Source organism: Macaca thibetana, chromosome 10 (assembly GCF_024542745.1).
Source record: "Macaca thibetana thibetana isolate TM-01 chromosome 10, ASM2454274v1, whole genome shotgun sequence".
Classification (NCBI taxonomy): Eukaryota; Metazoa; Chordata; class Mammalia; order Primates; family Cercopithecidae; genus Macaca; species Macaca thibetana.
Genome location: NC_065587.1, coordinates 58,402,599 through 58,414,637, shown reverse-complemented (window position 1 = coordinate 58,414,637; position 12,039 = coordinate 58,402,599). Strand labels below are relative to the sequence as shown.

The window sequence follows — 12,039 nt, the reverse complement described above, 5'->3', positions numbered from 1 at the left end:
CCCTCCCCAACATAAACAAACACATAAAATAAAGGAGGTAATGCTCATTTTGCCAGGAATGTGACAACTTGCTAAATCCTGGCCCCACAGCATCCTGCTCTTTTCTTGATGAAGATAATGATCACATTGTCTCAATTCTTTGGGTCCCTAATTACCTGTTCCTCTGTTTTCAAATCTCCAAATTCCTCCAAGAAAGCGGTCTCTGAAGGAAACTGTGATGGCTCCAAAAAATTTAGCAAACTGAAGAGCTCCTCCACGGAGTTCTGCAAGGGTGTTCCAGTGAGAAGCACTTTATGTTCCTGCACAAATTAAACACACATGATGAATAGTGCTTGCGCCATCAAAATAGTGCATTTTCGTGGGGAAAATTAAGCCAGGGCATTGAGTGCTCAATTTGGGGCAATTCTGATCTGCTTTAATGAAAAGATAATACACCCTCATAGGCGTACAGTCAATAACGAATCAACCTTCCTTTCACATCATTGATTCCAGCAGCACTTTCATGTTAATTAAAGCAACTATTCACTCATTCACTAAATATTATTGAGGGCCTCCCCACCAGATACTGGGCACCATGCCAAGGCAGTGATGTTAAAAGGGCATCATCTTTGGTACCAGTTCATTTAGGGGCCTGGAAACAAGCCAAAACACCTTACATTTCCAAGTCACATATTTCATGGTATTTAAGAGTCCTCCTAAGTCTATGGAAATCAATCTGTGGCAAAGGCCATTGTTGACCCAGTTTGTAACAAAAAAAATCTTGATTCCTATACTCTTGCAGTTATAGAGACCAAAAAAGAACATCTAATGTAAAAGGACCAGGCAGAAATAAGCTACATGCAGAATGGCTAAGGAGTGTTTCCTCCAAGCTGAACAGAATGAACCTGTGTTTATGTAAAGAGCTGCTCTCACCAGGGCCATAAGCTTTAGACCCTCCAGAAGTTTGCAGTTCCTGTTCTTCAATCTGTGGGCTTCATCAATTATCACACAGCTCCAGTGAATCTTCTTCAACTCTGGGCAGTCTGCCAGGATCATCTCAAACGTTGTGATGACGACGTGGAACTTGAAGACTCCTGAAAGGGGGTTCCCCTGAGGATGACACAACCAAAGGCAAAGCTTTACACCACGGCTACAGAATTCTGCTAATACCTGCTGGATGAGAGGAGGCAGCACTACAAATGCTGGGGCCTAGGTGAGAAGACAAGCACTGCTTTTCCTCATGTGAGAAAAGAGAATATAAGAACGAACGAGCTAGTTAGCCAAAAGGCCTCACACACCATCAATGAAACAGAAGCGAGACAACATCTGCCCTCACAAAGGTGAGAAGGATGGGCAATATGGAAGGCACAGCAAGGGAGCATTTTTACTTATTAGCTGCTATGATAAGGAAATCAGATGGGTGTTGGTTCACAAGTTCCCAGGCAGGAGTCAGTCTAAACCATAGTTTGAATGCCCAAAGGAAACTCTCTGCTATTTTTCAGACTTAATTTCACCTTATAATTTGAGTTCTAGCACAGATTTAAGGTAATGATCCTGATTCACCTAAGACAAGTGCTACTAGGCAGGACATAGCTTTGTTGTTCAGCCTGTCTTGGTGTTGCCATCACGTTTCAAGAGCAGAGCCGCATCATGTTAGAGCAATTCTTAAATTTCTTCCAAGTGTCTCTGCTGTCTCTGAAACCTCCGGGGAGACCACTGGCTTCCTCTGATGGAAATCATTTAATTTTTACCTTAATTATAAAAACCAGTGTGCAGGACAAACACACAACTATATTCAGCTAAGTGATAGCACTTAAAAACTTAAAAAAAGAGAAAATGTTGCTGTTGTGTATTTAATTATTTGAAACCTATTTTCTCTTCATCCTCTCTGTCAAATCTGTTAACCTCCTCTCCAAACTCCCTGGCTGGGAATCCATTCTCTGTAGAGTAATTCTTTTGCTCACTTTCTTCACTGAACACATAACAATTCAGATAAAATCTTCTGCATATAAAAGTAACTTCATAAACCAACAGGTAAGTCAAATTTTCAGTGTCCTAAAAAAGGTATATTTCAGAGTTTAGACAGCATGCCCTACAATCCTGTGTTGTATCATAAATTAAAATGAACCACCAGGGAGAGCAGGAGTCAGCCTTGACAAACATATTACAAAGTCATTCCACATTAACACAAGATGCAGGGCACTGGAACTTCTGAAGTTAAGTGACAGAAAGGCTGCTCCGAGCTTAGGCAGTCCCTGGGTCTCTGATTCACGTGAGGCTCACCTGGGCGTCTCTGTACACCATTTCATATTGCTGGATCATCTGCCTGCTGATCTGGCTGCCGTGGTACACAATGGCATTCATCTCTGTCCATGTCCGGAACTCTCGCTCCCAGTTAGTGATGGTGGAGAGAGGGGCAATAATGAGAAAAGGGCCGTGGATTCCTCGCAGAAATATTTCTGAAAGGAATGTGATGGACTGGATGGTTTTCCCTAGGCCCATCTCATCAGCCAAAATACAGTTTTTTCTGCAGAGAGTGAGAAATACAGGTAATTCATTATCAATATAGGAAACTTATAGAGGCTGGTTATAACTTGAAAAGATGCTTCACAAATAGATGTTTACCTATAAGATTATCATTGAAGGCTTTATCATCATTTTACATATTAAACTGAGGTTAGTTGTTATTATTATTCATACCTTGCCTACTTCCAAAACAGAACTGTGCTAATTTGGGAGAAAATACAGTCATGTGTCACTTAAGGATGGGGTCACATTCTGAGAAATGCATCACTGGGTGACTGTGTCATTGTGGGAACATCAGAGAGTGTACCTACTAAACCTAGATGGTATAGCCTACTACACACCTAGGCTATGTGGTATATAGCCTACGGCTTCTAGGCTATAAGCCTATATAGCATGTCACTGCAGTTAATACTATAGGCAATCGTAACACAATAGTATTTGTGTATCTAAACACAGAAAAGACAAAGTAAAAATAGAGCAAAATATAGATAAAAATGGTATACCTGGCCAGGTGCGGTGGCTCACACCTGTAATCCCAACATTTTGGGAGGCCAAGGCAGGCAGATCACCTGAGGTCAGAAGTTCGAGACCAGCCTGGCCAACACAGTGAAACCCCATCTCTATTAAAAATACAAAAACTAGCAGGGCGAGGTGGCAGGTGCCTGTAATCCCAGCTACTAGGGAGGCAGAGGCAGAAGAATCGTTTGAACCCAGGAGGCAGAGGCTGCAGTGAGCTGAGATCGCACAAAGGCACTCCAGCCTGGGTGACAGAGCTAGGCTCTGTTTCGACAAAAATAAAAATAAAAAAATAAAATGGTATACCTAGGTGATAGGTTGATAGCTGTAGCAAACCACCATGGCACACATTTACCTACATAACAAACCTGCCTATCCACCACATGTACCCTAGAACTAAAGATAAACATTAAAAAACAAAAACAAAAAAGGTATACCTATACAGGGCACTTACCATGAATGGAGCTTACAGGACTGAAAGTTGCTCTGGGTGAATCAGTGAGTGAGTGGTGGGTGATGTGAAGGCCAAGGACATTACTGCACACCACTGTAGACATTATAAATACTGTACACTAAAGCTACACTCAATTTATTTAAAAATATTTTTTCTTCAATAAATTAACCCTACCTTACTGTAACTTTTTTACTGTATGAACTTTCAATTTTTTAAAAACTTTTTGACTCTTAAGTGTTATTACAAAGAATCAATAAGTTTTAAAATATTTAAACGTTTTTGTATAGCTGTATATTCCCATATATATATATATATATATTTTTTTTTTTTTTTTTTGGTTAAGGATTTAGAAATAGAAAAGAGCTTTAAAGGATCTTCTGGATTTTGTTTCATCTAGATTGAGCCCAACCTTTTGGTATGGCTGGCCAAAAAAAGGGGCACAAAGTCAATGATGTCATTCCTTTTGGTTGGAGAAACAACTGACAAAAATAAAATTAGTCTTGGATGATTAATGTGCAAAGATTACCACCCTAAATTGATGGCCATGCTGCTCCCTCTCACCAGTCTGCAACTGCGACTCTAGGTTTTCCAGGCTAAGGCAATAATATGCCTCCGGGTACAAACATCTGGGCTGGTTTTGGTTCCGTACCTGTTATACCAGTTAAAAAGAAGCCAGTTCATCCCCTCCAGCTGGTATTCCCGGAGCTGGTTACTGTTCTTATACTCGCGAGACTTCTCGAGTTTCTGCCAGGAGTCTGAAGCAGGCCGCTCCTAGGGAGGAAAGCAAATAGCATAATAGATAGAGAACGATGTTTTAGGAGCATAACATGGATACTAATGAGGACAGTGGTAAATCTCATTGTCCCAAGGCTGGTTTCAAACTATAGTTATTACCTTCTGAGTAATGTATAGGTTGGGGGAACTAAGTAGGAGTCAGGCTGAGAGAATGGGTAGGAATCCTGATTGCTTCTAGATAATAACTTACAATTAGCTTCAGAATGAAACTCTCCCTGTTCTCTATCTGGTCCGTCACTGCATTATGCCACATACCACAATTAGCCTGGTGCTGTATTTATTTATCCATGGACACACATGCTTCTTCCATTAGACTGTGAGCTCCTGAGGGCAGGGCCTGTACCTTGTTTCTTAACATATCTCACACAAGCATCAACCTATAGCAAATGCTTAACTGATGACTGACAAGTTGAATAAAAGCAGAAAACAGTATATACAGGAGAGGGTTGAAAGAAAAATAATCAACCATGTAATCAAAGCACTATGAACTATGTAAGTTTCTACACAGTTCTGCATCTCAAGACACCTCTATCTACCTTTCATATGCCAAAAAAACAAAAACGAAACACTGCTCTTGAATGGACTCCTATAGGGACCTAAGTTTAATGTTCTGAGTATCAACCTTCCAGTGATGTAAAAGCAACAAATAATATTAATAAGGAACTAGATAAGAGTTTTTCATATTAAAATGGCAATTTTTCTTTTTTTAAACAGAAACTATCATTCCAGCCTACAGCCATATTCTTTAACAACTGATTCTCTTTTCAAGTTAGTTACACCTTAATAAAAGCTCTGGCCCGGGTGTGGTGGCTCACGCCTGTAATCCCAGCAATTTGGGAGGCCAAGACAGGTGGATCACCTGAAGCCAGGAGTTCAAGACAAGCCTAACATGGTGAAACACCATCTCTGCTAAAAACATACAAAAATTAGCCAGGCGTGGCGGCAAGCGCTTATATTCCTAGCTACTTAGGAGGCCAAGGCAAGAGAATTGCTTGAACTCGGGAGACGGAGGTTGCAGTGAGCTAAGATTGTGCCACTGCACTCCAGCAACAGACCAAGACTCCATCTCAAAATAAAAAAATAAATAAAAGCTCTGATCCCAACTCTCCCTCAATTGTTGGATAATTTATATACTTCTCAGGCGCCCTGGGAGATCTTGGCAGTTGAGTGGCAATAATTTAGAATCAGAAAAACAAATAGATTCAATAATGTTTATCAAAAACCTATGTTCTCTCTGTGGGCGTTACAGGGATCTGCAGATAAAGGCAGTTCTTCCGCTTAATAATATTCCAGTTGAGTGAAGAAGGGAAAATCAAAGAAAAGAGGTAGCTGATGAAGAGATAAGAAACAGGAAAGATACTACTGAGCTTCTCTTGCATACCAGCCATTTCTTACAAATTTTATTTTACTGACTCCATATAACAGCCACACACCAAGAATTCTAAGCCAATATCAAAGCTTCTTAAATGTCACATACATCAAAATAGACCTGAGACCTAAAGGTGACCAGGGTGCTGGCAAAGTTCGATCTGGGGAGGAAAACACTGAATTGCGGGTTCAATGACAAGTAACAAAGGTAAAATACCACAGAAACCACTTAGGAACACAGCCACGTGAACTTCCATGATTGCAAAGTTCATAAAATTGCATGTTCTGAGAATTGTCAGAGAGAGACAAGATTGCTTTACCACATGCTTAATTTCAGGGAGAACTTGAAGAGATTCAAATTCTTTAACTTTTGCAGGATCCACATCTTCCTCTAGCTCCCATGTGCTTTCCTCATATGGTAGTGAGCACCACTTCACCAGGTAATGTGTTACCTCCTGGTAGGAAAACAGGAAAGAAACTTAATGTTCTATTAGATTAAAGGAGTCAGTCATATCTGCCAACCTCTGAAAAACCACCTTAAATGACTAGACAGGAATACCATTAAGACAAAGGCCACATGTTAAAACAAGTGAAATATGTGGAAAGAAGGGAAGATGCTTTAGGAGAGGTGAATACCCACCTCCCCTGTTTCTGCATCCTTGGTGTGGGCCACCTCCAAGATGCGATCAACTTCTACATAGTCTGGATTGAACAAGTCTTCATCAGGCTAACATAGACAGAGGAGAACAGTTAGGAAGTGTGTCCCCTTCCCTCAAATCCAACACCTAGGGTGTTATCTCTAAGTGACCCCTACTCTGGGCCCTATCAACAAACACAAAAAGAAAGGGTTTGCTTAATAATAAAAGTCACAGGCATTTATTCAATGTCTCCAAATCCTGCTCTCCATGACTAAATTTAAAGGATCCAACCATCTTAGAGGCTACACCCTAGCCAGGTAATAATTCCCTGTTGGTCATTATAGCAATGTATAAAAATCAGCAGAAGGGTTCCCTTTTCCTTACTGGTCCTTATTTCAAACATAGTCCTTGGCAACTAGGAATTATGGTTTCTTTTTCTTCTTCTTTTTTTTTCAGACGGAGTCTCGCTCTTGTCGCCCAGGCTAGAGTGCAGTGGCCGGATCTCAGCTCACTGCAAGCTCCACCTCCCGGGTTTACGCCATTCTCCTGCCTCAGCCTCCCGAGTAGCTGGGACTGCAGGCGCCTGCCACCTTGCCTGGCTAGTTTTTTTTTGTATTTTTTAGTAGAGACGGGGTTTCACTGTGTTAGCCAGGATGGTCTCGATCTCCTGACCTCGTGATCCGCCCGTCTTGGCCTCCCAAAGTGCTGGGATTACAGGCTTGAGCCACCGCGCCCAGCCTCTTTTTCTTCTTAATAACAACAATAGCTAACATTGGAAGGGGGCATGAGGGAAGCTTCCTGGGTGCTGACAATGTTCTATTTGCTGATCTAGGTAGTAGTTACATAAATGTGTTTACATTGTAAAAATTCATGGAGATGTACACTTTATCTTTATGCACATTATGCTTCAAAAAATGCTTACCTACAAAACAACAAGAACATACAGAAATATTTAATGTATGTCCAAAGTAATGCTAAGCACTTTCATTTAAGCTACAAAACTACCTCACGGAGTAGGTACTATAATTACCTTACAGATTAGGAAACCGACTCAGAGATATTAAGTAATGCGACCAAGTTCATGGAGCTATGTTAACTGGACCGTTCACCCAGGTCTTTCTTACCCAGAAGCCGAAGTCCTCCTCCAGGAGTGCTGGAGAGCTCTTACTGACACTTAGGCTGCAAGGCACTTTTAGGGCTATCTAGTTTCATCGTCTAATCAATGCAGGCTACTTTTTACAACATCCCTGGCAAACCTCTCAGCTTCAATTATTCCCAATTAAGAAATTTACTACCCTCCAAGACCTGATTCACTGTCGAAACAGCTTTATCTCTACCTCTTTAGTAGTAGTATCATGATCTTTATCATTAGTAAATTATAACTTAACTTCCTTCCTTATAACTGTTGCTCATTGGTGTGAACTGCTTCCTCTAGAGCAGCAATAAGTAATTTGATTCTTTCCTCTCTGTTTAGGCTCTTCAGCAATCTCCTCCCTATTTGGGTTAAAAAAAAACCCCGTTTGTTCAACAGTTCTTCATATACCATTTCCATCTTAACGATATGAAAAGCTAATATTTATGGAATAGTGCCTATGAGCTAAACACTGCTATAAACATTGTGTCCTTTATTATTCATAACAGTCAAGATACAGAAACAACCTAAGTGTCCATCAAGGGATGAATGGATGAAGAAAGTGGGATGTATATATCCACACAACAGAATATCATTCAGCTTTAAAAAAGAAGGAAATTCCGGCCGGGCGCAGTGGCTCACGCCTGTAATCCCAGTACTTTGAGAGGCTGAAGTGGGCAGATCATGAGGCCAGGAGATCGAGACCATCCTGGCTAACACGGTGAAACCCTGTCTCTGCTAAAAATACAAAAATTAGCCGGGTGTGGTGGCGGGCGCCTGTAGTCCCAGCTACTCGGGAGGCTGAGACAGGAGAATGGCGTGAACCCGGGAGGCAGAGCTTGCAGTGAGCCGAGATCGTGCCACTGCACTCCAGCCTGGGCGATGAGCAAGACTCCATCTCAAAAAAAAAAAAAGAAGGAAATCCCATCATTTGCAACAACATGGATGAACCTGGAGGATGTTATACAAAGTAAAATAAACCTGACACACAAAAACAAAGATAAGTGTATGATCTCACTTATATGTGGAACATAAAATAATCAAACTCGTAGAAGCAGAGAGTAAAATGGAGGTTGCCAGGGATGAAAGGGAGGGGTAAATGGGGAGGAAGACACCGGTCAAAGGGTATAAAATTTCAGTTATTCAGGATGAATAAATTCTGGAGACCTAATGTATAGAATGGTGATGACAGTTAAAAATACTGTATTATACATTTGAAATTTTCTAAGAGGATAAATCTCAAGTGTTCTCACCCTAAGGTGGGAAAAAAGAAAGAAAAAAACCCCCTAACTATGTGAGGTGATGGATATGCTCACTAGCTGGACTATAGTGATTATTTTACAATGTACACATATATTAAAACATCAAGTTGTATACCTTAAATATACATGTCAATTATACTCCAATAAAGCTGAAAATGGCAAGAAAATTATCACCTAATCCTTGCAGGTACTCTGTGAGGCTGATTCTATCAGGAGTCCTGCCTTTTTCCTATGATACTGAGTTTGAAGGAGCTTATGCCATGGCCTGAGGCCACCCAGATGTGTGTGAGGGTGGACTGGGAGGGGCAGTTTGACTGCAGAGCCCAGGCTCTTAGCATTGTGCAGTCCGCTCTCCACCTATGCCCCATTCCCACCATGACAGTCCTCTTGCAGCTGCCCTCAGGTTTTGCAAAGTCCCTCGCTGAATCCTGGTACCCAAATGAACCTAATATTTAGGAATGAAAAGAGCCTGGTACAGCAGGACTGTTCTATTGGTGCAGTCCAGGATTAGTAGGATTAGTTTACTTTTTAAGCAGCCACTTCCTACTCTTGACACACAATAAATGTGTAGTTACTTAAACTGGCAATGTCTTTTCTCCCTAGAACTGCTACCCGGTCATTTTCCTCACTTCAGAACTAGAAAGATTCCAAGAACAATGTAGGATATTACATTTATTCCTACATTTATTCATCCTAGCCTGTCCAGGCAAACCCAGGCTGATTCTGTCATTTATCCTCCCAGTATTGGGTCTGCTTAGGACGTCTCCTGGGTCTTCAGGAGTTAGGATTTAGTCAGGAGTCTACATCTGTGCATGTGGGAAGTTGCAGGCTCTTGGAGCCTGAGTTTCCCCGACGTGTGCTTTAGCTACCTCATAAAGCAGCTGGAAATAATGGATATAAAGCTCTACTCAAAACTAAGTTACTATTTATATCACAAAAATATTTACCCAAGTTACTAATAAATATGTTGAATAAGTCAAGACCAAAGGCAGTGTTATAGGAACTACTCTTCAGTATTATTCCTCCTTAATTTCATGTGTTCCAATATTCTCAAGAGCCTTTCCTTTCCACAAAAATATGAACTCTTGTTGCATTATTTCTATATACCCCAGCACAGTTTCCTCTATTCTCAGCCAAGGAAAAACCACTGCTTTAGGAATAGATCAGAAAACAGACACAAAGGGCTATGTAGGCTATATTATAGGGTTTAGACTTTATTCCAAGAATAACACATTAAGGTTAAGGTTTGTGGCATTTTCTGATATATAGCACTTACAGATTTGTTTAATATTAAAATCCATCAGTCCTTCCTCTTGCTGTAGGTACAATATTTAGAAATTCCCAAGTTTACATAAATAAAATTATTTGTTTACTTTCTCACACTTTTAGATTTTTTTTTTTTTTTACATTCAAATTTTAGGACCTTCTGAAATGTCCTTTTTGGGTTGTGGGGGGTTGAGGGAGCAGGGATGAAAGAATTGTGTGCATACTCCTCTCACTCTAGCTATTTATTAGTATTCACACCAAGATGCATGCTCTTATGAGTTGTCAGTTTATAAGGTTTGATCCTGAACTTTGGTGGATACTTCTCTTTGACTTGAATCTAGACTAGTTTTGTTGCAAATCAGCACACATTTATCAATTTGACTTGAGCAACAGATCTGTATAGGACTTTAACTTGGACTCAGAAACATAAACACAGTATTTACTGCTGCAAGAAAAGCAGCAGTCAAATGAGTCAGTAAATATTGCTTCACCTCCGTAAAAATGTGCTTCATCTGGGCTTGTTTATTCCTAAATCGCTTGATCTTCTGTGCGATGCGAGGATCCTTTTCGAGCTCTTCCATTGTGGCCCATTTACAATGTAAGTAGGAACTATCCAAAGACATACAAATTGTCAGGCAAGCACATAACTAGCAAATGATTGAGCTTTAAGGTGTTCAATAAACAGGGTGACCATCTAACACAGAAATAGTAAAATGGTTTATTGTGCAACTGCTGCAGATTGGGCTTAGAAAGACCTTCCTCTTAAGGGCAACAACAGAAAACAAAACAAAATGGAGTAATTCCAAGCAACTGATCTCTCTGCAGCTTCTAGAGAAACTGGCCAAGAACAGAGGCAGTGCAGGTGTGGGCAGGTTATCATTAACACACGTTAGTGAAAGTGGGCTGTAGCAGAAATGAAAAAATGTAAGAGGGGAAAGAGCATATGCTACAGGACAGTGGTTCTCCACCCTGGTTGCATGTGAGAATTGCCCCAGGAGTTTTAAAAAAACAACAATCCTTGGGCCCCACTGAGTCTGAGTCAATGGTCTTGGGTGGAGCAAGGGCTTCAGTGGTTTAAAAAAGCTCTCCAGGTAATTCTGTGTGCAGCTATAATTGAGTGTTACTGCCTAAGGTAAACTTTGGTCAGCCAAGACCTGTGGGTCATGCCTTAGAGGCAAGACTCTGAAGATGCAGTAGGTAATAAAGTCACAAGAGAAAGAAAGTTTTATTCATATAAAACCCAAATACAGAGAATACTTTAAATAGACGTACAAATTTCTATACTTAACGTAGAACAGCTCCAAGTCAAATGGAGGTTCTCCTGGGTGAACCTGTAACAAATAGCAAGCAGTTATCAGCCCAGATCCCAGGCAGATCACCCTTATTGAGCCAAAAGAAAACAGGTAATCAACATCTCTGCCTGATTTCCATAAAGATTTCTTGAGCATATTTTCATTTTCCCAGGCCTTTTCCTGATACCTATTGGTCAGGTTTTCCAAAGGTGGAATACAGAGCTGCAAGGTAAAAAATTGATCTTCGTGCTGTCCTTCCAAGGTCTAGGCTGGGACGGCACTCAGCTGATAAACCCAAACTGGCCCAGGTCTCTTGAGAAATGTCAGGACCAGAGCCTGGTATGGAAGTGACTACATTCATCTCTGGTGTCCCCCTAACGCCTCAGTTCTGAAACGCCAATGGTATTCACTCTCCAAGTAAGGAAGTTTACTTTCATAAATACTTGAAGAGGAAGCCATGCTCTCACCAGCACCAATATACTCTACCACTCCAGGAATTTCCTCTAGGTGATTCCTACAATGGCCCTGAGATGTCTGAAGAAAAGAACCCCCACAACATTTCCATTAGGACTCATATAGGGGTGTGTGTGTGTGTGTGTCTGTGTGTATATATATTTTTTAAGTAGAGACAAGGTCTCACTATGTTGCCCAGGCTGGTCTTGAACTACTGGGCTCAAGCAATCCTCCGATGTTGGCCTCCCAAAGTGTTGGGATTATAGGCATGAGCCACTGAACCTAGCCTCCATTACAACTTTTTTCCATCTCTTCTTCTCGGCTCTCCGCTAAATTCTGGTGGGCTACAGCAGCTAAG

At 41.0% G+C, this 12,039-nt stretch overlaps 1 protein-coding gene across 4 annotated transcripts in view; it reads right to left on the bottom strand.

Annotated features, from left to right (window-relative positions):
* CHD6 (chromodomain helicase DNA binding protein 6) overlaps nucleotides 1-12,039 on the bottom strand; it is an 853,354-nt gene that overhangs the window by 85,091 nt on the left and 756,224 nt on the right. For all 4 annotated transcript variants that reach the window (XM_050806430.1, XM_050806433.1, XM_050806431.1 and 1 more), the window contains 8 exons: nucleotides 11,209-11,267; nucleotides 10,428-10,545; nucleotides 6,279-6,365; nucleotides 5,959-6,093; nucleotides 4,125-4,246; nucleotides 2,263-2,506; nucleotides 913-1,089; nucleotides 156-299 (listed from right to left, as the gene is read on the bottom strand). In XM_050806430.1, coding sequence (XP_050662387.1) covers nucleotides 156-299; nucleotides 913-1,089; nucleotides 2,263-2,506; nucleotides 4,125-4,246; nucleotides 5,959-6,093; nucleotides 6,279-6,365; nucleotides 10,428-10,545; nucleotides 11,209-11,267 — 1,086 coding nt within the window. The remainder of the gene's footprint in view (nucleotides 1-155; nucleotides 300-912; nucleotides 1,090-2,262; nucleotides 2,507-4,124; nucleotides 4,247-5,958; nucleotides 6,094-6,278; nucleotides 6,366-10,427; nucleotides 10,546-11,208; nucleotides 11,268-12,039) is intronic.